The sequence below is a fragment of the Rhinatrema bivittatum genome, chromosome 8, assembly GCF_901001135.1.
Source record: "Rhinatrema bivittatum chromosome 8, aRhiBiv1.1, whole genome shotgun sequence".
NCBI classification, from domain to species: Eukaryota; Metazoa; Chordata; class Amphibia; order Gymnophiona; family Rhinatrematidae; genus Rhinatrema; species Rhinatrema bivittatum.
Genome location: NC_042622.1, coordinates 46,234,269 through 46,259,422, shown reverse-complemented (window position 1 = coordinate 46,259,422; position 25,154 = coordinate 46,234,269). Strand labels below are relative to the sequence as shown.

The 25,154-nt window shown below is 42.3% G+C and overlaps 1 protein-coding gene across 1 annotated transcript in view; it reads right to left on the bottom strand.

Annotated features, from left to right (window-relative positions):
* The window catches only part of KIAA1755 (KIAA1755 ortholog), a 129,309-nt gene that overhangs the window by 40,267 nt on the left and 63,888 nt on the right, over positions 1-25,154 (bottom strand). The window contains exons 12-14 of the mRNA XM_029612330.1: positions 24,089-24,211; positions 20,471-20,662; positions 12,086-13,107 (exon numbers count right to left, since the gene is read on the bottom strand). Of these exons, the coding sequence (XP_029468190.1) occupies positions 12,086-13,107; positions 20,471-20,662; positions 24,089-24,211 (1,337 nt within the window). The remainder of the gene's footprint in view (positions 1-12,085; positions 13,108-20,470; positions 20,663-24,088; positions 24,212-25,154) is intronic.

Here is a 25,154-nt window from a genome sequence, read left to right as displayed (position 1 = left end):
AGTAAGTATGAACTGAAACTAGTTTTTGTGGCCATTTAGAGTGGACTTTGGCTTCCGTCGAAAGAGGAAATATTATGGATTTCTGTGTCCTTTTGTTGTATTATTAACAAAACCTCCTAGGAATAAAATTGTTAAGTTTATTTCGTTACCCATCTAAAATAAACCTTGAGGGACATACTTGGTAGAAGAAAAAATGCCTACAGATATAAGGGTAAATTTCCAATAAGGCACCAAACTAGCAATATATACATGTACTTTTCAGCCCACACAAACCCATTAGATTTCAAACACAAGGTATCCGCATCCATTGTATTGGAATATCTGCTTGTTATGTAATTAAAAGTGTGTGCATTATCGGCATTCCTACCATGCATGTCAAGATTGCCAACTGGCTCCAGATTTTCAGGACAGGTTCATCCAGTCCTGGTTTTACCCTACTACATGCTGGGACTTATTCAGATTTCCTTATTGCATTCCCTAAGAAAAGCAAGACTATAAGTACCTCCATGCAGGGGAGTAAAACCAGGACTTGATCAACCTGTCCTGAAAATCTGGAGCCAGCTGGCAACCCTAATGCATTTAGATTTTTGTAAATGAAGTATGGAAGTATAGTTTTCAACCATCCCCCCCCAGAACGCCTCTTTTCTACACAGCCAAAAATAGGCGCATGATGGAAACGTGCAAGTTCTTCATGGCAGCTACAAATCTACTTATTCAGATGTGTCAGATTTATGGCGTTTTTATTTTATTTTTTTACCCATGCAATAGACGCCCCTTGAAAATGCACCCCATTGGGAGGACAATTTTCAAAGCTGTTTACGGCTGGACGTTTAGCTGCATTGAGAGGAAGCTTTCCTGGGGGGCATGCTTAGGTCAGGAAAGGCATAAATGGGCACTTTCAAATCTTTTCTTGTACTTATCTGGCAAAAATCTACAAATAGAAAGTGCGAGTAACGGTGGGTAATCTGTACCTGCAGCAAGTCTCAAAGCAAAAGGACATGGCCCTACTTTTCCTTTAAAAATCGGTGCAAAGCCCATGAGTGCAAAATGACGTGCAATCTTTGTCCCACGGCTGACAGTTTGAAAATTGCCGCTAATATTTATTCTCTCACGCACAAAAAAATTAATATCCGCTGTGACTAGATGCCTGCTAAGTTTTAGAAAATTGGTCCCCAATGCAAACAAAACTTTTTTTTTTAATAAGTTTTTTTATGTAAATAAAATGTCCATTTATGTAAAGCCCTAATATGAATATTTATGCAAATAAAATGTCCATTTATGTAAAGCCCTAATATGAATTCCTTGGTGAGGAAAAGAGCCTCCCAGCTGCTGCCGCAGTGGTCTGGGTTGTTTTTCTGTCTGCCTCAGTCCGTGAGCCAGAGCAGCATGAATGTGGCAGAGGACCAGGGGGGCCTGGGAGGAAAGAGCCAGCACAGCTGGCCAAGCGGAGGATGGAGATAAGCGGGGTGCGGATTGTGTGTGCGTGCACACATGGGGAATGCAAAGGCTCGCCAGGAAGAGAAGTTGGAACAGCCCGTAGTAGGACATGTGGGGAATATACTGGGATAGTCCAAGCCACTTCTTAAAGGGAATGAACCCAGTTTGAACTCCCATCTGGTGAAAAGCCTCTTTGCTCGAGCCTCAGACATGTTGGCAGTCACTGAAACACCTGGGGTGAGACTTTACTGCCTACCTTGCATGACACAAGGATAATGCCAGACATCGGTACTGTGGGTGGAGCAACACTTGAGGGGACTAGCGCTTCCCAGTGGCAGTCGGAAGATGTGGACTGGCCACACACCCTTAGAATCAGCTTGGGATGGTGAACCTGACCTATGTCTTCTGAGATTGGGGACCCTCCATCCAATAAGAGGAGCCGGTAGAGTTGTTGAAACAATACTTTCTCCTCTTTGGGGTGTGAGTGTCAAGGTAGTTCCTGCAGGAGCGTGCTACCAGGGCTACATGTGATTGGGCGTGGAGGATGATGGTGGGAGTGCTGGAGATATCAGACATGTTTCGATATCTGTGGAGCCTTGTTGCACAGCGTGCGGACATACATTTTTCCCTGCTGTAAATGATCCAGAGATGGAGTGTTGTCAGGAGGTCGGAGTATATATATCTGAGCCCTGGAACTGTTTCAAAAGAATTTTCAGACCTGTTCCAAGCCTAAGAGTCACAAGAAACTGGTCCAGGAGGATAACAGAGGCCTTTTTCTGTTGTGTCACTCCTACCTCACAACCTAAGAGATCTGAGACTGTAAGTTCCTGATAATGAGTTGTTTCCTACCTAGACTGGGACAAGCTGCATGAACATTTCAGAGGGCTGAAGTGTTCCCTGTTAACTTGCCTGTTGCAAGACTTCCAAGGAAAGAAGAAAATAAATGCCCAGAAGAACAAAGAAGAAATGCCTTTGTCTGTCTGTGTTGTGCATTTTGTTGATGTGTTCCTGTTTTTCTTCAGGTTCTGAGTAAGCTCCAGCAACCTGAAGTTGCAGTTGAGGTTTTGCAATTTGATCTTTTGACCTCTGTTACTATGCAGAACCAGATCCCTGAAGTGGAAGGTCTGCTCTAGTTGAAGTGAGCAAGAAGAATTGAAACCCCCCCCCCCCCCCTGCTGTTTAAAAGACTTTTTTCAGAAAAAGACTTTTCAAAAGTTTTTGATTTTCTTAAAATATAGGAGGCTTATATTGAAACAATTAAATTTGATGCTTAGCTGGACAAACCACAGGATTAAAAAAATCCAGCGTTTGCATTATATGCGTAGATCCGACTGTGCGGAGATCAGCCCTAAAATTAACTGGCTAACCTGGACCAGAAATATTTAGTGAAACACATAACTAGCTGTGCTCTGCTGAATACATGAGTAAAATTATGATTTGATGAATATGGGCCTCTGCTAAAGTGATGTGATTTCATTGGCCCTAACCCAGTTTATGAGGGACTTCCAGACCCCACAGAAGCCTAAAAGGCGAGGAGTCCATCTGTACCCTCATCTGAATGGCTTATCCGATAAGGGATTAACTCGTATAACATCCTGTATTGCAATCAAATTTATGCTTCTTGTTCCAGAAATGACTTAACATGTTTTATTTTTGTGAGTGATCTATGGGTCAGGGTGTGTTCAAAGTTCATCATAACCCCTGTGTTGTTATGCTGTGCTTAGAAGCAAACTGCCTTTTTGCAGAAAATAAAATCTTGCACTTCTGCCTCTAATCAGCTTCTAATCTCTTCTAAACCTGTTTCACCTCTGCCCTCAGAAATTCTTTGAAAGATAGCCTTTTGGCTTTAACTGCCTCTTTCACCTCGCCATTTAAACATGCAGACAGCTGTTTGGTGTCCCTTCAATTTTTTTTTTAATGCATGGAATACATTTTATGTGGAATGTCCATGCCACATGCAAACTTTTATCCTTGGCAACTACTCTTTTTAGTTTTATGTCATTTTATTATTCTGTCATTATCTCCCTTTTAAAAGTTACAGTATATGCTACTGGTGTAGCTTTACTTAATGTCCTCCCTCCAGTGGCTATGTTAAATTCGGTTGCATTATAATCACTGTTACTAAGCAGCCTCACCAGAGTAACCTCTTTTACCAGACTAAGGGTTCCACTAAGTACTAGATTTAAAGTAGCTCATCCTCTAGTAGGTTCTAGAACCAGCTACTCCATGAAGCAGTCATTTATGGTAACTACTCCATGAAGCAGTCATTTATGGCAACGTATCCTCCTAGCATGACCCAATCGTTACTGAGGAAACTGAAGTCTCCCATTATTACTGTGTTGCAAATTTTATTTGCCTTTCTAATTTCTGTTAGCATTTCACAGTCCATTTCTTCATCTTGGCTAGGATTCACCTACTGATTGGTAGAATACACCTACTGCTAGACTTTTGCCCATCACACATGGAATTTCTATCCATAAGAATTCCACAAAGCCTATAGCACAAAATCAATGGTGGGGTGGACCACTTGCAAAACACAAACCAAACATGTGGCCAGTGATAATGTTTTTCAGTTTGATTGATGTTGGTACAATTGTTGTTTGGATGAGAAATTATAAGAACATAAGAACCGCCATACTGGGTCAGATCAAGGGTTCATCAAGCCAAGTATCCTGTTTCCAACAGTGGACAGGTCCCAAGTACCTGACAGAATCCTAAATAGTAGATAGAGTCCATGCTACTTATGCCCAGGGGTACACAGTGGCTTTACCCAAGCTTACCAGTTTATAGAGTTTTCCTCCAGGAACTTGTCCAAACCTATTTTAAACCCAGCTACACTAACTGTCTTTACCACATCCTCCAGCAATGAATTCCAGAGCTTGTGTGTTAAATGAAAAAATATTTTCTCAGATTTGTTTTAAATGTGTTACTTAGTAACTTCATGGAATGTCTCCTAGTCTTTTTATTTTTTGAAAGAAAAACAATCAATTTGCATTTACCTGTTCCATTCCGCTCCTGATTGTATGAACTTCTATCATATCTCCCCTCAGTCAACTCTTTTCCAAGTTGAAGAGCCCTAACCTCTTTATCCTTTCCCCAGAGGAGAGCTGTTCCATCCCCTTTATCATTTTAGTCACCCTTCTCTGTACTTTTCTAGTTCTACTATATTTTTTTTAGATAAGGCAACCAGAATTGTACACAGTAGTCCAGGTGCAGACACATTATGAAGATATATACAGGTATTATGATATTCTGCATTTTATTCTGTATTCCTTTCCTACTAACTCCTAACATTCTGTTTTCTTTTTGACTGCTGCTGCACATTGAGCAGAGGATTTCAACATATTGCCCATGACGACACCTAGATCCTTTTCCTGGGTAGTGACTCCTAATATGGAACATAACATTGCATAACAACAGTTTGAATTATTTTCCTTATGTTCATCACTTTGCACTTGTTCATATTAAATGGCATGCTAGGGCCCCCGCCCTAGCATGCTAAATGCTAGGGCGGGGGCCCTTGAGAGACGTCTTAAAAGAGTTTGTTGGGGAGAGATGGAGTATATTGGTGAAATCATGGCGCAGTCGGAGGTCTTTGCAAAAGGAGAGGCATACTAATTGGTCTTGTTGCCGTTGCACAGAATCAAGTAGTTTCATGGAATGGGTAAGTGCATATAATCGAGGAAGCTGATGGGGTAGTTGATTTACTTTGTCGCAATGAAGCCTAATATTCAGCATACGTTTGTTCGGAATTTTGTAGATTACGATGTTTGCTGCGTTTTGAGAAGAATAATCTTTGGAACTGTTGAATACACAAATTCGGGAGAAAAAGAACATTTGTGCAGTCTGGTGAAAAACTTGAGTATAAACGACTTTGAGGTAAAAAACTGTTTAATATGTATGGTGGTGAGTGTGTCCTATGGTCTTATATCTAAATGTAAGTTTGGTTTTCTCAGTGGTTGCAGTCCCCCTGAGGAAGCAAATGCATGTGAAACAGGGGCCGCTTGTTGGGGTCAGACCACCCGAATAAACATCAATAACGAAGTTGAAAACGGACATTCTAAAGAGAAGATTTGCACAATAGGCGCCAGCTCTAGCATGAACATATATTAGATGACGTATCTGTTTGGCATTTTATGCTTATAAGTATTAGGAAACAGGTGTGGGAGTGGGTATATATAGATTGTAAGTGGGTATATCCACAGGATATTTAAGCTATATGAAGATGTATTGTAAAATTGTATAGGCTCATTGGAGTCTTACATGCTGGCTCCATTGTGTATTTGAAGGTTTTAAGGTGTGAATGAGTGTGTGTGTGATTTTATATATGGACACATTTCCAAAAATATTTCTGTAATCTATGATAATAAAGTTGTACACTTTTCTCTTAAGTGTTGTTACGTTGTACTATATAGAGAAAATAGTTCTTGTTACCCAGTGAGTGTACTGGTTCCTACTAGACATGTGGTTTGTAAAGTGGCAAATAGGAAAAGAATGTTTTCCAAAAGGTAGATCAGAACAGTGGAATGCTGCACCCTTAGAGGTGAGGGTTCAAACAAACTATCTTAGCTTCAGGAAAATGGTGACAGCGTAGCTTTTTCCATCGAGTAGGCATTGTTTTCCATCGAGTAGGCATTGTTTGTCATTTGTAGGGTGGATTAAGTCTGGGGTGGGTACATGATGGTCCTGTTGCTGAATTTGTTATGAGGGGTTTATTTTAACGGGGTGGTGGGGATTAACTTTCATGCGGGCCGATACAGTAAAAACGCGGGAGAGCGGGCTGTGTGCACGATACAGTATTTTAATTTATTTAAATTAGGCGCGGCGGTAAAAAGAGACGCTAGGGACATTACCGCGTCCCTAGCACCTCTTTTTTGATGGAAGCGGCGGCTGTCAGCGGTTTGACAGCCGATGCCGGTTCCCGAGCCCGCTGACCGCCACGGGTTCGGAAACCGGACGCCGGCAAAATTAAGCATCCAGTTTTTGGCCCGCCAGCCGCGGCCCCATTTTAAATTTTTTATTTTTTACTTTTTTAAACTTTCGGGACCTCCGACTTAATATTGCCATGATATTAAGTCGGAGGGTGCACAGAAAAGCAGTTTTTACTGCTTTTCTGTGCACTTTCCCGGTGCCCGGAGAAATTAGCGCTTACCTTTGGGTAGACGCTAATTTCTGAAAGCAAAATGTGCGGCTTGGCTGCACATTTTGCTTTCTGAATCGCGCGGGAATACCTAATAGGGCCATCAACATGCATTTGCATGTTGCGGGTGCTATTAGGTTCGGGGGGGGGGGGAGGGGTTGGACGTGCGTTTTGGACACGCTATTACCCCTTACTGAATAAAGGGTAAAGCTAGCGCGTCCAAATGCCGGCTAACAGTTCGCTCCATTGGAGCCAGATCTGGTATCTGTTGTGAGGTATATAAGAAATAATAAATAAATAAAATAAATAAAAACAATGAAAAATAAATGTAACGAATGAATAAATATGTTTTTTTATTCTTACACTAACGAAATGAATTGAGGTCCTCATGTAATGAGCCAATAAACTGAAACAAATACTTTCTCTCCACACACCCGTCTGTCTTGTCCATGTTTGGAGGGTCTACAGAACTCTAAGCAATTTTTCTACTTTTAGTATTACTTCCTTGGGATCTTACCAGGTACTTGTTATCAGGATTGGCCAGTGGCCACTATCAGACAAGATGCTGGGCTTAATGGATCTTTGGTCTGATCCAACACAGCATTTCTTATGTTCCTTTAACTTAAAGGAAACAATAATTGATTTGTTTTGTGAGTACAAATGTAATTTGTATTATTTTAAAGTGTATAATAATGGCCATGTCATGATTGGTGTTTTGTCAGTGCAACAGGAGAGGGTGCACACTTGAATAAGAAGGTGGCTTTTGTGCATAAATCCTAGCAGAAAGAAAGTAGGGTTTCAAATGTATATATGTCAATTGGTAATTTGCTAGAGAGCCCTAGATAAACCTGCCTAGGTAAATGGAACCTACTCTGAAGAAAGAACGATGGTAAGCAGAGTGCCACAGGGATCGGTGTTAGGACCGGTTCTGTTCAATATCTTTGTGAACAACATTGCGGAAGGGACAGAAGGTAAAGTTTGTCTATTTGCATATGATACTAGGACCTGCAACAGAGCAGACCTGTCTGAAGGAGCAGAGAAAATGAAAACGTGACTTAAGAAAGCTTGAAGAGTAGTAAAGGATTTGGCAGCTGGAATTTAATGCCAAGAAGTACAGAGTCATGCATCTGGGGTGCAGCAATCCAAAAGAGCTGTACGTGATGGGCGGTGAAAGACTAATGCGCACGGATTGGGAGAAGGACCTTGGTGTGATAGTGTCTGTGATCTGAAGGCGGCAAAGCAATGTGACAAGGCAATAGCTAAAGCCAGAAGAATGCTGGGCTGCATAGAGAGAGGAATAACCAGTAAGAAAAAAAAGAGGTGATGATGCCCTTGTATAGGTCCTTGGTGAGGCCTCATCTGGAGTACTGTGTTCAGTACTAGAGCCTGTATCTCAAAAAGAATAGAGATAGGATAGAGGCAGTCCAAAAAAGCGTGAGCAAAATGATGAGGGGGTCTGTATCAGAAGACCTTTGAGGAGAGGCTTAAGGATCTGTATATGTACACCCTGGAAGAGAAGAGATGCAGGGGAGATATGAAATAGACCTTTAGATACCTGAAAGAAGTGGTGAACTAAGTCAAAGAATTCAAAGAGGCAAGGGATGAACACTGTGGATATCTAAAGGCTGAAGGACGGATATGAAGAAAAGGGTGCATGGGGGTAACCTGCTCAGTGGCGGTTACTACCCTTAACAATATGCATGGGGATTACTACCCTTAACCAATAAGCCTTGATGCTTTTGACATAACTGCTCTCTGCTTTGATGGCATGGGGGAAAAAGGAAATTGGATTGAGAGGACAACCAGCTTGGGCCCCGACGTTTACTGTCTGGGGTACTGATACGCAGATATAAGGGAAAAAGCACAAGACTGATTCTATGGCCAAGTTCAAAAGCAAAGCTCGACAAGCAATGCAAATTTTAAAAAGAGGAGAGGGTGGGGAGTGGGCTGGGTTTGCCGGTCTGCGAAATGCTATCGCACAGACTTAATGCCGATCTTAACTACACCTCTTTCAATAGCGTTAAGCCTTGTGATAGCTTGCGTTACTGGGCAGTAAGTTTTAATCGCATTGTGCGATGTCTCCTGAAAGGCCTGTTTGAGAAGATTGAAAGGAGACAGAGAGAGAGAGAGAGAGAAATCCGGATTTTAATAGTTACGCGCGTAGCTGTGCAAAATTGGCAGCCTGCGCGCGCCGAGCCGCGCAGCCTTTCTCCGGCCTTGGAGGAAACTTTCTTTCCAGCGCCCCCCCACCTTCCCTTTCCTTCCCCTAACTAACCTGTCCCCCGGCCCTAACTAATTCCCCCCCTTACCTTTATTGCAAAAGTTACGCCTGACCGAGGCACGCGTAACTTGTGCGCGCTGGGCCAGCTGCCGGCGCGCCATGTTCCAGTCTGGGCGCTGGTCCGGAGGCCGTGGCCAGGCCCCCGGAATGCCCCTGGGCTGGAACCACGGCTGCAGCCCCGCACCCGGAACACCTCTGATGATGCGACACGCCCAACACGCCCCCCCCCCCAGGAAAGCCCCGGGACTTATGCACGTCCCGGGGCTTTGCGCACGCCGGCAGCCTATGCAACATAGGCTCGGCGCACGCAGGAGGAGCTTGGGGCAGGTTTTCGGGGGGTACGCGCTTATTTTATGCGCGTACCCCTTTGAAAATCTGCCCCAGAGTGTGTAGACTCTTTGAGAGGCTATGTGTAGTCACCTTGAGTCTTGCAGTATTATATTGGCCCCCCACTGGAGAATCTTGATTTCAGAGTTGTACCGAGTTGGTCAGTGCTCTGTAATATCTGAAGCTGGCTCCTTGCCTTTTACAAGGAGTGTCCCATGAAAGGGAGTTACACTTGCAGTAAAAGATGAAACATCATCAATTACTCCGAAATTCTGGCAATGTAATGCCAAAATAAATGGCCAAAAAATTAGAAGAGGCTATCTCAGGCCTACAGAGTGGAGAACTCTGCTGATCTTGAAAGAATTCTGGTTTGGCTCTGTGCTGCAGGAGAAATTCACATTGTATTGTGAAATATGCTGATCTGAAAATAATAGCTAGCTTAAAAAAAGTCATGTCCCTTTCCCACTGAGACAGGGAATCAAGAGGGAAAAAAATAATTTGCCTTTCTTGTACATTCCCAGCCGAATGGGATGCTCACATGGCACATGTATCCTTCTCAAACCAGGTGGGTTGGAGAGAAGTCTCATCCAAGACTTATCCTCTATTCCTCCTTCAGTTAGTATGGGTCATTGCAGCATTGGCAGCTATTTTCCTTCCCTCCTTGGAATCAAGCACATTGTTTTTCTGGTATACCCAGCTCCCACAAACCCTGGACAGGAGACTCCAGGGCTAGCCCATCAACACAGTATTGTAACTTTTATATGATTTTACAAGGACGGGTAAATGTGAATCTGTTATTTACTCTGAGGTCTAGAACGGGTAAATGTGAATCGGTTATTTACTCTTTCGGATAATAGAAGGATAGGGGCACTCCATGAAGTTAACATGTGGCACATTTAAAACTAATCGGAGAAAGTTCTTTTTCACTCAATGCACAATTAAACTCTGGAATGTGTTGCCAGAGGATGTGGTTAGTGCAGTTAATGTAGCTGGGTTTAAAAAAGGATTGGATAAGTTCTTGGAGGAGAAGTCCATTACCTGCTATTAATTAAGCTGACTTAGAAAATAGCCACTGCTATTACTAGCAAGGGTAATATGGAATAGACTTAGTTTTTGGGGAACTTGCCAGGTTCTTAAGGCCTGGATTGGCCACTGTTGGAAACAGGATGCTGGGCTTGATGGACCCTTGGTCTGACCCAGTATGGCATGTTCTTATGTTCTAATTTTCTCATGACCACTTTCTTTCCCAATATTGGTCTATATGCCTTTTTTATATGATTGAAAACAGGAAGTAGTGCACACAACAAAATGAGTGAATCATGCGGTTGAACTGGTCACCAAGGTCTCTTGCACTGATAGTTGGTGTTACCAATGCAACCATTTTTCTGTTTGTGCTACCCAGGTACTGTATCTATACTCTACTTTTTCATTTGATAATGCAGGAGTAGAGCTTATATTAATTGATTATTCAAAAAGCGCTCCCCTGCTTCAGCTACCAAAAGTAAAGTAAAATTACAGCTAAGGAGAGGGGGGGGTGTCAATTTTTAAAACCATGCTAAGAACCCTTAGCTTTTAGCCGGCCACGTGATAGCGAGTGAAGTTAAAGTGAATTTTTTTAGAAACAATTTAGCCAACTACGTTGCAGCTGAAAATTCCATACTAAATTTAGACACTAAAACATAGCTGGCTAGATTTAGGATTGCTAGCTCTGCACTCAGGGATAGTCACAGAAGTTAGGCACCCGCCAGGACAGCCAATTTTTTTGAGTGGCTAAAAAATAGTGACGCCAGGTAACTTTGGGAGTTAGCAGGCTAACCCAGTTTGAAAATCCAGCCCCATTGTCTTTCATGATCTGAGTACCGTATTTTTCGCTCCATAAGACGCACCTGACCATAAGACGCACCTAGGATTCAGATGGGGAAAATAAAAAAAAAAAAAAATTGTGCTAAACCGGCTCTGCGTCTGGGCGTCTTATGGAGCAAATTAGGGGAGTGCATAGCTTTTTTTTTTCTCCCCATTTTGTTTTCGGGTCTGGGGAGGGCCATTTCGGTCCACTCCCCAGATCAGAAATCTTTTCTTTCTCTGGGAACCCCTCCCCCCCAAAAAACCCCCCATCCCAACCCTTTAAATTAACAACCCCCACCCTCCTGACCCCCCCCAAGACCTGCCGACTTAATTTCCTACAACCCCCCACCCTCCTGACCCCCCCAAGACCTGCCAAACGTCCCTGGTGGTCCAGCGGGGGTCCAGGAGCGGTGTCCTGGGCTTGGGCCGTCGGCTGCCAGTAATCAAAATGGCGCCGACAGCCCTTTGCCCTCACTATGTCACTGAGACCGACCAATAGCAGCGGTCGGTCCCAGTGACATAGTGAGGGCAAAGGGCCGTCGGCGCCATTTTGTTTACTGGCAGCCGACAGCTCACGCCCAGGAGATCGTTCTCGGACCGCTCCTGGACCCCCGCTGGACCACCAGGGACGTTTGGCAGGTCTGGGGGGGGGGGGGGGGTCAGGAGGGTGGGGGGTTGTAGGAAATTAAGTCGGCAGGTCTTGGGGGGGGTCAGGAGGGTGGGGGGTTGTAGGAAATTAAGTCGGCAGGTCAGGAGGGTGGGGGGTTGTAGGAAATTAAGTTGGCAGGTCTTGGGGGGGGTCAGGAGGGTGGGGGGTTGCGGTAAATTAAGTCGGCAGGTCTTGGGGGGGTCAGGAGGGTGGGGGGTTGTAGGAAATTAAGTCGGCAGGTCTTGGGGGAGTCGGGGGGGGTTTGTTAGATTTTTGTTTGGTTTTTTTTTTTATATTCGCTCCATAAGACGCACATACATTTTCCCCCCACTTTTGGGGGAAAAAAAGTGCGTCTTATGGAGCGAAAAATACTAACTTTATTTTAAAAAAGAAAAATTGTTCTTACGCAAAGTTTGATTTTGCTAGATTGGTTATGTCAATTTCTTCCAGATGTGTAAGATTTGAAGGCGTTCCTTTAATCCAGGGGAGACTGGGACATATCATTTCCATTGGCAAAACATGGCACATGACAGAGGAGCCTTCGATGGAGTACTGGGAGTTGGTATCCTGTGTAGAAAAGCTAGCATGTCTGGAGAGATGGAAGAACTGAGATGTTCGTATTATCTTCCTGATGGAGTGTCCATGTGTGGTACAGCGAAAACAATGATCATCACTGTGGGATCTACTCAGAGCTGTCCAAGGAAAATAGCTGGTGTTAGGGCAACTAGGTTGAGGAATATATATTGAAGGGGAATTTTGAGTAGGTGCATGAAGATCCTCTAATGCTTTGTTGGAATTTTGGACAATAACTTTTCTGTGTTCAACATCTCTCTCATCACTGGCCTTTCTTTCTGCATCTTCCTTTACAGACTTGTACTTGTTATCTTTGCTATATGTGGCAGTCCTCTGGACAGTCCTGCTTGTCTCAGCTTCCAAATGACTTCCAAAATTGCAACAAGTTATAATTGCAGAATCTGTCCCCCTCCTGCCTCGTGATCTGAATTCATCATCATCTGCTTTATATTCTTTTGCTCCATTAGTTTTGAAGACCACTGTGCAGATGTGAGGCTCTTCCTCTAGGTCTGTGGATCCTGAATCCATGCAGACTAAGTTGAAGGATTCTTCCAGCTCATATATACATGTTTCAACTGCCTGTTGGGTTTCTTTGGACTTTTCCAAAGTTTCTTCAAGAAGTTGCTTGGTTTCTTGGCACTTCAGCCAGGTCTCATTCCACATTGCCAGACCTTGGCAGCTGCTCAGAGTATAGGCTTGTATCTTCATCTCCTGGAATCTCTCTGCCGAAAATTCTGCCGATAATTTCTGAAGATAACTTTCAAGACACTTCAAGGTCTCTGGACTTGCTAGTTTGCTCTCATCAAGTTTAAGATCAGTTAGGTGATGGTTGCAGTCAAAAATAATGTCAGTTATCTAGAAAACAAAACCTCAGTTTTACCAACAGAGAACTATATTTATTTATATTACAAGCGGTTACAAAAACCAATATTTAAATTGAATTTAATTATATATTTATATTCTGCTTTGCACAATCCATAGATTGCGTCAAAGCAGATAACATTTAAAAGCTCACATTCTGAGTTTACACTTATACAGCACTCAGAAAATATTAAAATTAAAACATACCAATAAAGTTCAAATCATAAACAAAAAAACCTTAAAATAATATACAAAACAATAACAATCTAAATCTAATACAGCATGCAGTATACAAAATAATAACAAGCTAAATATAATACATAACTCCTGTAGTATAAAATACAAATAGTTTTAGCTTCCCACTTATATATGAAACAATCTTTCAAAGGTAAAACTATTTTACTTCTATTTTAAAAATGAAAATATAAAGTAATAGAATAAGAAATAGGGTTGTAATGTAATAGGGATTTCATTGTCATTTGCTAAATTTGACCTTTTATTCTGCCTTACCCTTTAAATGATCCATAGATGCTGTTTACCAGCAGAGCAAATGTCTATGTGGCACGTCTCTCTTTTGGAAATTGAACTGATTTGTCTATAATTTAAGCAGAAAAATACCCCAGTTTGCACACAGAAAGCTGTGTGGGGGTAATTTTATAACAGCCTGCATAAATTTGCAGGGTGGTATATGGGTAAAGCTACACCAGTTTTCAAAAATAACTTACACATGGTTAAGTTTGATTTGAAAATTATCCCACAAACACTACTCGCACAAAGTTACAATTACTCTTTGAGGGGAAAGTTTGGAGGGAAATTTGCATGCATACTGTTCAAAATTGAAACAGATGCACAGAAATGCAAAGCCCCTCCCAGACTCCACTCCTTAGAACACCTCTTCCTGTATGTGTGTAATTTTACGCTGTCATGCAATTTGCAAAAGAGCTATTTCTGCATAAAAAGCTCTGTTTTACCTGCAGACGTCCCTTTGAAAATTTCCCTCAGCTTTGGACAAAATAAGAACAGACCGCCATTAACTTTTATTTTAATGCAGGATGAATGCATGACTTTACAGCATAGGCCTGATCTCCAAAATAAAGAGACCCCTGTATCTCTGATGTCAGTGGAGATGACTCTCTCCCTGCTTTCTCAGCTCGAATTTCTTTAGTCTGGGGAAGGCAATTTTCAAAATCCAAATGATTATTTACCCGGGCACAGTGGCTTCCTGAAAACCACCCATCCTCTATTTGGGTAAAAGCATGTGCTCTGTGCTACGATGCATGCACTTTTAACCACATTTTCGTTGAAGGGGCTCCTTGGGTGGGGTAAGGTCAGGGGAGGCATGCGTTGTTTTGGCTGGAAAAAGCATCCACAAAAAAAGAAGATTCAAATCTCTGCAGGTGCTCTTTTCTTTGAAATTTTTGTGGGTAAAAGAACTGTGGATTTTTCATGTGCACAGTTTTGAAAATTGCCCCCATAAGGGGTAATTTTGTAATGGCCTCCATAAATTAGATGGTAAGTTCATGCATAAGATGCAGCGATTTTCAAAGGGAAAGAATGTGTGTGTGAGTGCGTGCGTGCACGTACCTTCCCTTTTGCAAATTATCCCACAGAAACTACGCACACACAATTACACCTGTGGCCCAGGTCCTAAAGTCTGCTCCCTATGCTGCCAGTAGTTATATTCTTAAACCTTTCTCCAAATACTCACTTAACCTCCACCATTATTGTTCGTGGGTGAATGGTGTTGCAGAACTGGATGGCACTGCTGAAGTAATGTCTGGAGAAATTACCTCTAGGGGGAGCATGCCCAGTGCAAATAAACATAAGTACGAGTTCTAAATAGGAACTGCGACTTTTTCCTAGAGTTGGAACCAGAGGGGCAGGACTGGTCCTGGGTTCTAGGTATATCCCTATAGACTTTCTGGTTCATCCTATCCAACAGGACCCCCTCCTTTACCATAGATACTAGCAGGGGCAGATTGGCTTATCGGGGGATCGGGCAACCCCTGGTGGGCCGGTCAAGCTAGTCACGTGGTCTGCTGAGAGCGGCCGTGACAGAGCCGTGCTCGGCAGACCACGTGGTATCTCCTGGGCCAGCCTGGGCGACGAATCCCCGGGCGGGTCTTCATCGGGAATCTGCCGCCGGATACTAGTGTGCCAAGGGGCTGATGCAACTAGGTGCTAAATCCTGGTAGCTTATCCAGAGCCCTAATGGGATTATGGGCACAACCAGCTGCCAGAGCAGTCCTCTGTGAGAAGGACCCTTGTTGCTGATAGACTCAGGGCAATGAGTAAGTACTATTTGGTGTTAATATTTATTTATTTGATTTATATTTCACCTTTTAGGTATTTCATAAGGTCAAAGCTGGAGATTTTGTTTTCCTTTTTTTAATTTTTTTTATTACTGGAGCACTTTGAAGTTATAATGACTGTGCCGCTCTAGGAATTTTGGGTCTGTTTTCCCAAGGCTGTCTGTTAGGTTTTTCTGCAGTTTGAATCCTGAAACTCGTTTTTGTATTACTGCTGATTTTTACTGCTGGTAACCCCCGGAGGATAAAATAAAGTTTAACCTGTTGGAGCTATACTGTATTGTGTGAGACCGCCTTTGCGAATCCCAGGGTGTGGGTTCTATGCACTCTGAAGAGGGGCTAAAACGACTCCTGTTGAAATTCCACAGGGGGACTGGAGTTTGGATGGTGACAGAGAGGAAAAGCTTTTTGCATCCCATTGCCTCGGAGCCAAGTCCAATCCAACATCTTAACCAACCAAATTTTTGTAAACCCACCGAGCTTTTAGCAGGACAGAAAAAGCCCAGCATCCGAACTCTCTTTATTTTATAGGCCTCAAGCAGGGGGTTACACAACTGTTAAATTGTGTCTAGATATTTTCCGGGAAATTTTACAAGCATACTTTGGAAAATCCTTACGTGGGAAGTGAGAGGGTATGCATACTCTGTTTTTGGAGTGAGGAGGTTATGTTTGCTGGGTGTTTGGTAGTATTTTGGGCTGGTGTGGATTGTGTTTGAGGTGGGTGGATATTTTTATTGTTAACTGCTTAGTGATTTATTGGATTTAAGTGGGATGGTGTTTTGCGGGTTTATTTGGAATTACTTTATGTTTTAATTTTGTATTACAGAGTTGGCCTATCTTTCAGTGACAGCGTGGGATGGGGATATTCCATATATTAGATACTATTTTTATTAATTACTGTACTTTGTCACAAATAAAAATATAATTAAACTGCTTTGGATTCATATTTGTGAATTAAGGTGGTATGAAAATGTAAAATATAATGTAATATAAAATGCAAATGTATACATAAATGCAAACACATTCCCAGCCCCACTCAGTCTGCGTAAAATTACATGTGACTATGACAAATACCTACGAGTTTGCCTGCCTATCAGGCAGGTAACTTTGTAAAAAAAAAAACATTTCTGTGCATAAGATACTTTTATCATCCCCAAAAAGTCTCTTCGAGTGATTTTACAAGAGGTCACATAAATTTGATCGTTATGGGCCGGATTTTAAAACCTACTCGTGCGGGGGTACATTTGTGCGCGCTACCCAGTGCGCACAAATGTATGCTCGATTTTATAACATGCGAGCGTAGCCGTATGCATGTTATAAAATCAGGAGTCGGCGGGCGCAAGTGCATGCACATTAGTGCACCTTGCGCGTGCTGAGCCCTCAGAGGGAACTTTCCTTTCCCCCCCCCCCCATCTTCCCCCTCCCTTCCCCTACCTGTCCCACCCCCCAACCCGATAAAAAAACCCTCGGTACCTTTATTTTGTAAGTTGTGCGCGCTGGCAGACTGCCGGCGCGTGATCCCCCGGCCCAGCAGCAGTGGAGAGGCCTCTGGCCATGCCCCCTGCCCCCGGACCACCCATTTTTTCAAGCCCTGGGACTTACACGCATTCCGGAGCTTTACGCGCGCCGCCGGCCTTTTGAAAATAGGCCCGGCACGCGTAGGCTTTTAAAATCTGCGCACAGAATTACTCTTGCTATTTGATGTGCATAATTTTCCCGAGATTTAGGTGCCTATTTTTTTAAATGAAAATGCCTAAGTCCCAACTCACCCAAATTCCTTCCCTGAAACACCTCTCCCTTATGAAGTAAAGGACACACATTCAGTGTGCATGCAGGTAATTATACACATACATTGGTCACACAATTTTCTAACGGGCCATTTCTGCAGGTAAAGCACTATTTTGCTCACAGAAGTCCCTTTGAAAATTACCCTCCTTATGCATAGGATATGTATATGTAGAAAGCCTAAAGGATCTCCACCAAGAGGAATTGGCCAACTTTATAGGGGAAACTGATGCCGTAGTATTAGTGTAGGGTTTAGTTCCCCATGTGGGAGCCTAAGATGCTGAACTCCCAGACTATATAAACCTCTGCCACCATCTGAAGTTGTGGGACTTTTAGTTGCTCCTCCTAGGGTGGAATGTCCCTTTTGCTGCTCCCTTATGGTTTGTTTTCTAGGAAAGGGCACTTGGGTCTCTGGGTTTAAGACCTGGGTAAAGTGAAGAATGCAGGGTGCCTTTTACTAATTTTGCCATGCTGTTGGAAATCTTTGTTTAGGAGCAGGAAGTTTTTCTACCCTTCCTGTCTCTGGTTTTGGTTTCTCTCTTTTTTTCTTTCAGGAGTTGTTTTGTTATTTTTCCTGAGTATCCTAGGGCTTTCTATAACAGCCACAGGTGCTTGCTGCTTGAGGAGAGTGCAGAGTAAGGAGCTGCTACTTAAAATTCCTCATCACTGCTCCCTGTTGCTGCTTTTCTCTCAACCCTGGCAATCACTGCCACCACCAATCCAAGACAGAAATGTCGTCAGCATGCCGTATTCTGCCCCCACCATCGCGCCGCACCTCCCACGCTTCTTAGCGTTTCAGTTTTTCTTTGTATGCTCATTTATAATTTGTGGTCTTTTATTCTGTATTAGATAAGGGTCAGTCTGCATTCTGCATGTTTGACAGAGGTGAGGGATTCTGCTAACTAGGATGTAGATTCTGTGTAGGGATCTAGAGCAGTCTGGCTTGCTTTGTTTTCCTAGTAGTAAGTGTTCTGTGTTCTATATTTGCAGTCTTGTTTTTTCATAGGTCAGGTTCTTGCTTTTCAAGTCCTGGGTGTTCGTGCTCCTATGGTTTGGCTGGTATGCTATATCATTTCTAAATGCCTTTTTAGCAGGCTTTCATGTTATTTCACCTAGAAGTGGCAGGGAAGGGATTTTGAAGAACTATTACTGAGGGGGATGTCAGAATTTTAATATATTTTTTGTATGTTGAGTTGAAAGGGGAAATGTCCTAACTCTGCTCTGTATAAACTCCAGAAGAGGTCAGAAATTTCTGAGGCTGAAAGTGAAATGCATGAGAGTTTGTCTGTGTCAAAAAACTGTGTGCTGCATATCAGTCCCAGATTTCTCACTGATGTAGTAAGCAAAGATTAACATTTTTGTGAAAAACATTTAATAATGATATTTTATAAGCAGCTATTGAAATTAAAGATGTTACCTTTCTCCTGCATTATTTTCAACGATAAAATAATATCTAGGATTTTTTTGTAGTGCAGCTGTTAAATGCAGTGTGCAATGTGTCCCGCACGTGAGCATCATCTGTCAGGTGTATCATGACGGGAAAAAAGATTGAGAACCACTGCCCTAGGGCCCAGGGTCTCAGTGGACCATCAGAGTCCTTGTGGAGGAATGAATGTCCATTCATTCTTGGGGAGAAGGAGGAAGAGGAGTTGGAGGAAGCCCAGTGGCACCCATCCGGTGCAAACACTATCATCATCATCTTTTTGAGATAACCAGGAAAGAAAGGAGAAGAAATTAACCACCCAGGTATGAACTAAAGGAAAGAAGAGAGCAAGGAGTAACTCAATTGGGTTAAGTTCCTATCCACAAAAACCTAAACCATACATAAACTGTCAAAATAGAATGGCAACAGACCCCCAAAGGAACAGCCTCTCCCAGAGGCCCACAAGTTCTCACTTTAATAAAGTTTATTACATAGCAAAAATGCCTTTTCACAGGTTTTCACTCTGAAATATAAATCTTCACATGCTGTACTGAAATACACAGCTTTAAACCATATGCACCTCCCATCATACACACACATCCACTAGAAACACTCATACCTATTACCCCACACTCTCCCACCCCAGTATTTATATATATATATATATATGTATTTATCTCCCTGTTTTTTGTAACTTTCCTAATTCTCGCTGTTTACCCTGTGTTCAATGTAAACCGGTGTGATATGACTATTTTGTCCTGAACATCGGTATAGTAAAAAGAAGTAAATAAATATCCATCCCACCACAAAGAAGAATATTAAATTCTGTTTGATTTTAGAATAGTAATATTCTTCTTTGTGGTGGGATGGATATATGTATGAATGCTGGGGTGGGAGAGTTTGGGGTAATAGGTATGAGTGTTTCTAGTGGATGTGTGTGTATGATGGGAGGTGCATATGGTTTAAAGCTGTGTATTTCAGTACAGCATGTGAACATTTATATTTTGGAGTGAAAACCTGTGAAAAGGCATTTTTGCTATGTAATAAACTTTATTAAAGTGAGAAGTGTGTGCCTCTGGGAGAGGCTGTTCCTTTGGGGGTCTGTTGTCATTAAGTTCCTATCCACCAGTTATTGGGAAGAAGCTTAGAAACTACCTGAATGATGGGTATGGAGAAGAAACAACTTTAGCAATTGGAATTGGCTGTACCATCATAGTAACTTTCCTGGAAGCCTAAGGTCACCAATTTTCTGAAGGTCTAAAGTGTAAAAGGGAATTTGTAAATATTAAGAGCTGTAAAGAACCCATTTATTAACTTTCCATTCTTAATAAAAGTTTCAGTTGGAAACCACATCAGTTTCCAGCATGATTATTAGTGCTCTTTACCATGGACTTGAATGATTACTTAAATCCTGAACAATGCACAGGGCTTACAAGGGTAATCTTCCCCCTGTCAGGGAATTCTGCATGCCCAGAGATAAATTACCAACTGGGTTTAAAGTATGATTCCTGGGGCCCTATTGGTGGTTTACATATGCTAAACTGAGGTAAGATAATATGTTCCCCTGCTTTATGAAGGGGCATTTCAGTTCCTTAATAAAAAGCTCTGCTTGTCTAGTTTCATTACTCAGAAGTGATGCTGTAATAAGAAGTGAAAGTCTATCTTCATGTTCATTAAATCCCAGGCTTCACCGCCCTCTTTCACTAGCCGCTTCTAACTATGGAAGACCACCATCCTTTTTGAGACGATGTTATTCAGTCTTTATTCATTCTGCTAGTTTCTTCCTTACCTTCAATTTGCCACTCTGCAATTGTGTATAAATTAAAATATATTTATTTACCTTATCGCAGAATCTGTAAAGGTTTAGCAAAGTATCCAGTTCTGCTTTCTGTCTCTCCACACTTATGAAAAAGTCAGTTAATTTGGTTTGGAAGATACTTTTGACTTCCTTAAAGTCTTCTATCTCTGGGAATATTGACCCATTAAACTCAGTAGCTTCCTTAAACAGCATTAGTCCATGATTGTAGCGAGCCTAGGAAAGTTATAGACATAAAAGAAAAACATGTAATCATTTAATAAAGGCAAAAAAATAAAATAAAATAAAATTCACAGTATTTGAGTTTGCTACCATTGACTAGGAGCCAAGAGAGCACTCCAAAGATACTGAATGAGGGACAGCAACACATTACAATCTGAAATATTAATTTTCTGCTTGGATACAGACTAGTCCTTTCAGCTGGGAGATAAAAAAAAAAAAGGAGAAAGACAGAGAATATCCTCATGCTCATTTATTCTTGTGGGGTCCCAATTTTATCTTTAACAATTAACTTCTGGTAGAATTAGACAAGAGTTTTATTTCTTTGTTTATTCTAAAACAGTTTACAGTAGGTTTTCATATAATAAAGAAAAGAAGCCAGCTTCTGACATAAAACACTCTTATGTACCTTATCTTGACAAACATTTGTACAATAAATCCATGTTCCTTGTCTGAGGCCTATACTTACCTGCGGACCATGGTACCCCCAAGCCTTGTCTATTATACATTACGTTATTGTATAGTATGAAGGGTTTCTCTAACACATAATAACATAGTAGATAAAGGCCAATTGATTAATCCAGTCTGCCAAGGTGTCCTCCTTGCTGGTTTTCAACTATGGATGGATGAGCATATACTATAAATTCCCATATTAAAAGCAAAACCAGATCCCTCCCATGTCTTTTGCTTCATCTCTCAACCCTGTTCCCACCACTGCCCTCTAATACATGCCCCAAGCATATTGACAGATGTTAGAGTTGTAACCATGGCAGCTCTGTGTGGGATAGCCCAGGCATCTGTAGGGAGATATTCCATGTTTAACCACTGAAAGAACCCAATATGAACCATAATAGCCAAAAAGGGATGCAGATAAATATACTAACAGAACCCAAAACATTGTCTCAGCTAAAGAAAAGAAACTTTGCCCAGATGAGAACTTTAAACCAGAACTGAAGGATACTTATCAAGATCTGCCTGTTTGTAAGTTCCTGTTTAAATAAAACCAAGGCAGAGGGACAATGCAGCAACTTAAGTTCATAAACAGAAATCACGGCCCAGCCAAGGGAAGTGCAGAGGTCAGAGGGACCCCCACCCTTGGATGAAGGGGGAGCATTCTGAAATGGAGGAAATGTTGATGCTTGAATACAGCCTTGGTCCAGATGTTGCAGGACCCCCCCCCCCCAAATTAAAGGGGAGAGGGAAAAGACCTGCAATGTGGCAAAGACCCTCCAGCAACTATATGTTTATGCACGAGCTTATGCATATTTATCAGCTGAAAAGTATAAGACGGGGGCAAAATAAAGAGAAATGAGAGTGGACTCAATGCAGCTCCAGCAACCCCTGCTATCAAGGAGGGAGAAGACTGGGTGTGGCCAGAAGACTGGAGAGAGGAGATGCCCTGCCTGGGGTTGTATGGTAGCGTGGAGTCTGAGGCGGTGAGGAGCCAAGAATACCCTGGCAAATTTATCAGTACCAGAGCCAGAAGAAAGCCTCCTTCCCAGACCGCCCTGCAGCTCTGCCAGCACCAGGCCCGGAAGCAAGCCCCCAGACAGCCCGGAAGATCTGCCAGTATCAGACCTGGAAGCTAGTCTTCTTCCCAGATACAGAACTTTCTTTAGAGTAAACTGGACAGGATGTTAGAAACAGGAATTGTTGTTATCTTCTAAATGCTAAATCCTGCCAAATCTGATAACTAAAAGTCTAATTCTGAGGAGAGCACATTGTCTTTTCCTGAACTTAGGATTTGTGAAGTGAAGTGGAAGGGGAACTGGAAGTGTGCTGTAGGAGACAGGTCCATGCACCCCTAAACTTACTTAGAAGCCTTCTGCAGCTATAATGCTTCACTGATATTAGAGCTGTAAGTCTAGATCTCAAACTATTTTCATTCTTTACTCATACATGTAACTAATAAACACCACAAGGGAATCACCCCCAAAATTACTCCAAATCACAGTATTTTGAGATGCTTATATATATGCATATCAATTTTTCAGGTGATTATGGTAAGAAATGACTTCAGTTAATAAACAAGTTAAACCCAATTTTTAAAGTAGCAATCATAGGTCGTTTTTTTAAAAAAGAGAATTCAGTTGGCAGTTAAAATCAAACCAAAGCATTACAATCACCTTCATACTGTTCTTTTTTTTTTTTTTTTTTTACCAGAGGTAATATTGGTGTTTAATGCTTTTGACAGGGGATGTGCTTTTGTTTGAAACAAAGAAATAAAATAGGAAACCTCAACAAAATTGAAACAAAAGAAAAATGTATTAAATGTCATTAGTTTTTCATTTCATTTCATTACAAAATAGTTACACTAGCAATCAGCCCCCAGTCCCAAGTCCTTCTCCTGCTGAAAAGACCTGCGTCAATAAAACTATTCTTAAAGCCTCCCCCTCCCCCCACCGGCTTCGTGTCAGCTACCCTAGTCTATCCCTACCCCCAACATCTGGTGCTCGGGGGCAAGACTGATCCCAAGTCCCTCCTGTCCTGCTGATGCCGTACTCTACAATGGCTTCGGCCTCAGCTCGACAGTGCTATTTTGAAATACAGAACCGGCTGAGCAGGTGCATTTAGGGATCACTCCTGCCCCTGAAGACTTCATGGATGGGGGTAAGATGCCGGGGAAGGTTCCCGGAAAGATTCAAGGGAGGGGGGAGGAGGATTATTTTTAAAACTCTGCCAGCAGGGCCTGCAGCCACCATTTTTCTTTTCAATTTGCTTTTTGTTTCAAATGCATTCTTTTTGAATAAACCAAACAACCCATGAAATGGAAAAAAAAAAAAGAAACTTTTTTTTGTGCACACTCGTAGTTTTTGAAAGTTCCTCTTATTTAGACACCCCCCCCCCCCCCCACTATTAGCAATCTTAGGAAAATGGGAAACTGCTGTGCTGATGCAAGATGAAGTCCCATGCAGTCACTACAATGACATATGAGGATGATGAGGATGCCTCCAGCACAGTGACTCAGGAAGAGAGACGTTTAAAAACAGGAGGGTCTATTTATTAACTGCGATGTGCACTAACGCATATTACTGGCAATGGGTCCTTTTCACTAATAACATGCATCGCAGATTAATAAACAGACTCAGGAGACCATGACCATAGTAAAAGTCATTCATATATGGGTATCAGACCCAGAAGCAAAAATCAAGAAGCTGATATTCAGAAGACCCAGTTTTCTTTTCAAATAATTTTTTAAAGATGTCTTTGATTAAAATAGTGCAAAGAAGATGGTATTTAGCAAGCAAAGAATCTGTCTTTCTTTCAGAACCTTGGTGCTGCTTTCCATAACCTGGGTATTATTGGCCATGCCCAATCCATAATTTTGACTCCAGTCTAATCATGTCAGAGTTACAGCCCTACTAATGCTAGTTTGTCCATGACCCGCTCACCCCATTCTGGGAACAACCCCCTTCAACATACTGTTGCCTGATCGAAGAACTCATTAAACTGCTTGTGAGATCTCTCTATGCTCGCCAACGACCATTCCAATGGGACCAGCCGACTTAACCAACTCTCCCCTTCTCCATCAATCCAGCAGCCTAGCTGTAAATAGAAACAAGAAAAAATAGATTTGTGATACACTGGAAAAATACATCTATGGAAATTTAGCACATGCCCAAAACAAATCCACTTGCAAAGAAAATTTCAGGCTTCTTCCATTGGGTCGCAGGATTAACAATGAGAAACTTAGGCCTGGATTTTCTAAGTTTGCAGAACTTAGAAAATCCGGCAGTAACGGGGGGCGGGCCTGCAAAAGCCGGCAGCCATCACACCACTGCGGTGTGCTGGCTGCCGGCTTTCGCACCGAATAACTACACCATAAAAGGTGTAGTTATTCGGCGCGAAACTGGTGGCAATAAGGGTCCTTACCTTTCGCCGTCAGCGATGTCTTCACGGCATCGGCCCTGGTGCCACCCCGACTCCCCCACTTCCAGTGCCGACGCTGCCCAGAACCCGCCCCGATTTAGGTATCGCATGCGAAAAGTCCCTTTTCGCGTGCAATCCCTTTAGAGAATGACCCTCTTAGAGAGCTGTTGGTCACCAATATGATCGGACTTTCAGGAGAGCTGCCTATAAAATTATAACAAGGAATAGGGTATTAAATACCACAGTTATTTTTATAGCTGTAGTATTGCAACTGGCTCAATTCAGGATCACGCATAAGGTGAGGCTGTGTGCTCATTTCCATGAAGTCTACTGTAGGAAGGCAATGACTTCTCACTGAAAAGTCTTGCCACTGATCTTCCCGAAGCCCAATGGAGAAAGGAAGCAACTTTTGGCTGGTTGGCCTGAAGGGAGCAACCACTCTGATCTATCCGGTCTGTGATAGGATCTGAAAGACCGTTCACCGATCTCTCTGAAATCTGATACAGTAAGGTGAAGGCTGCTCATCAAGCTTCCAAAAAAGTAGAGCTGAGGATACTTTTAGAAGAAGAAATGAGGTTTTGTTTTGTTATTTAGAAAATCTTTTTATGTTTTTTTTTTT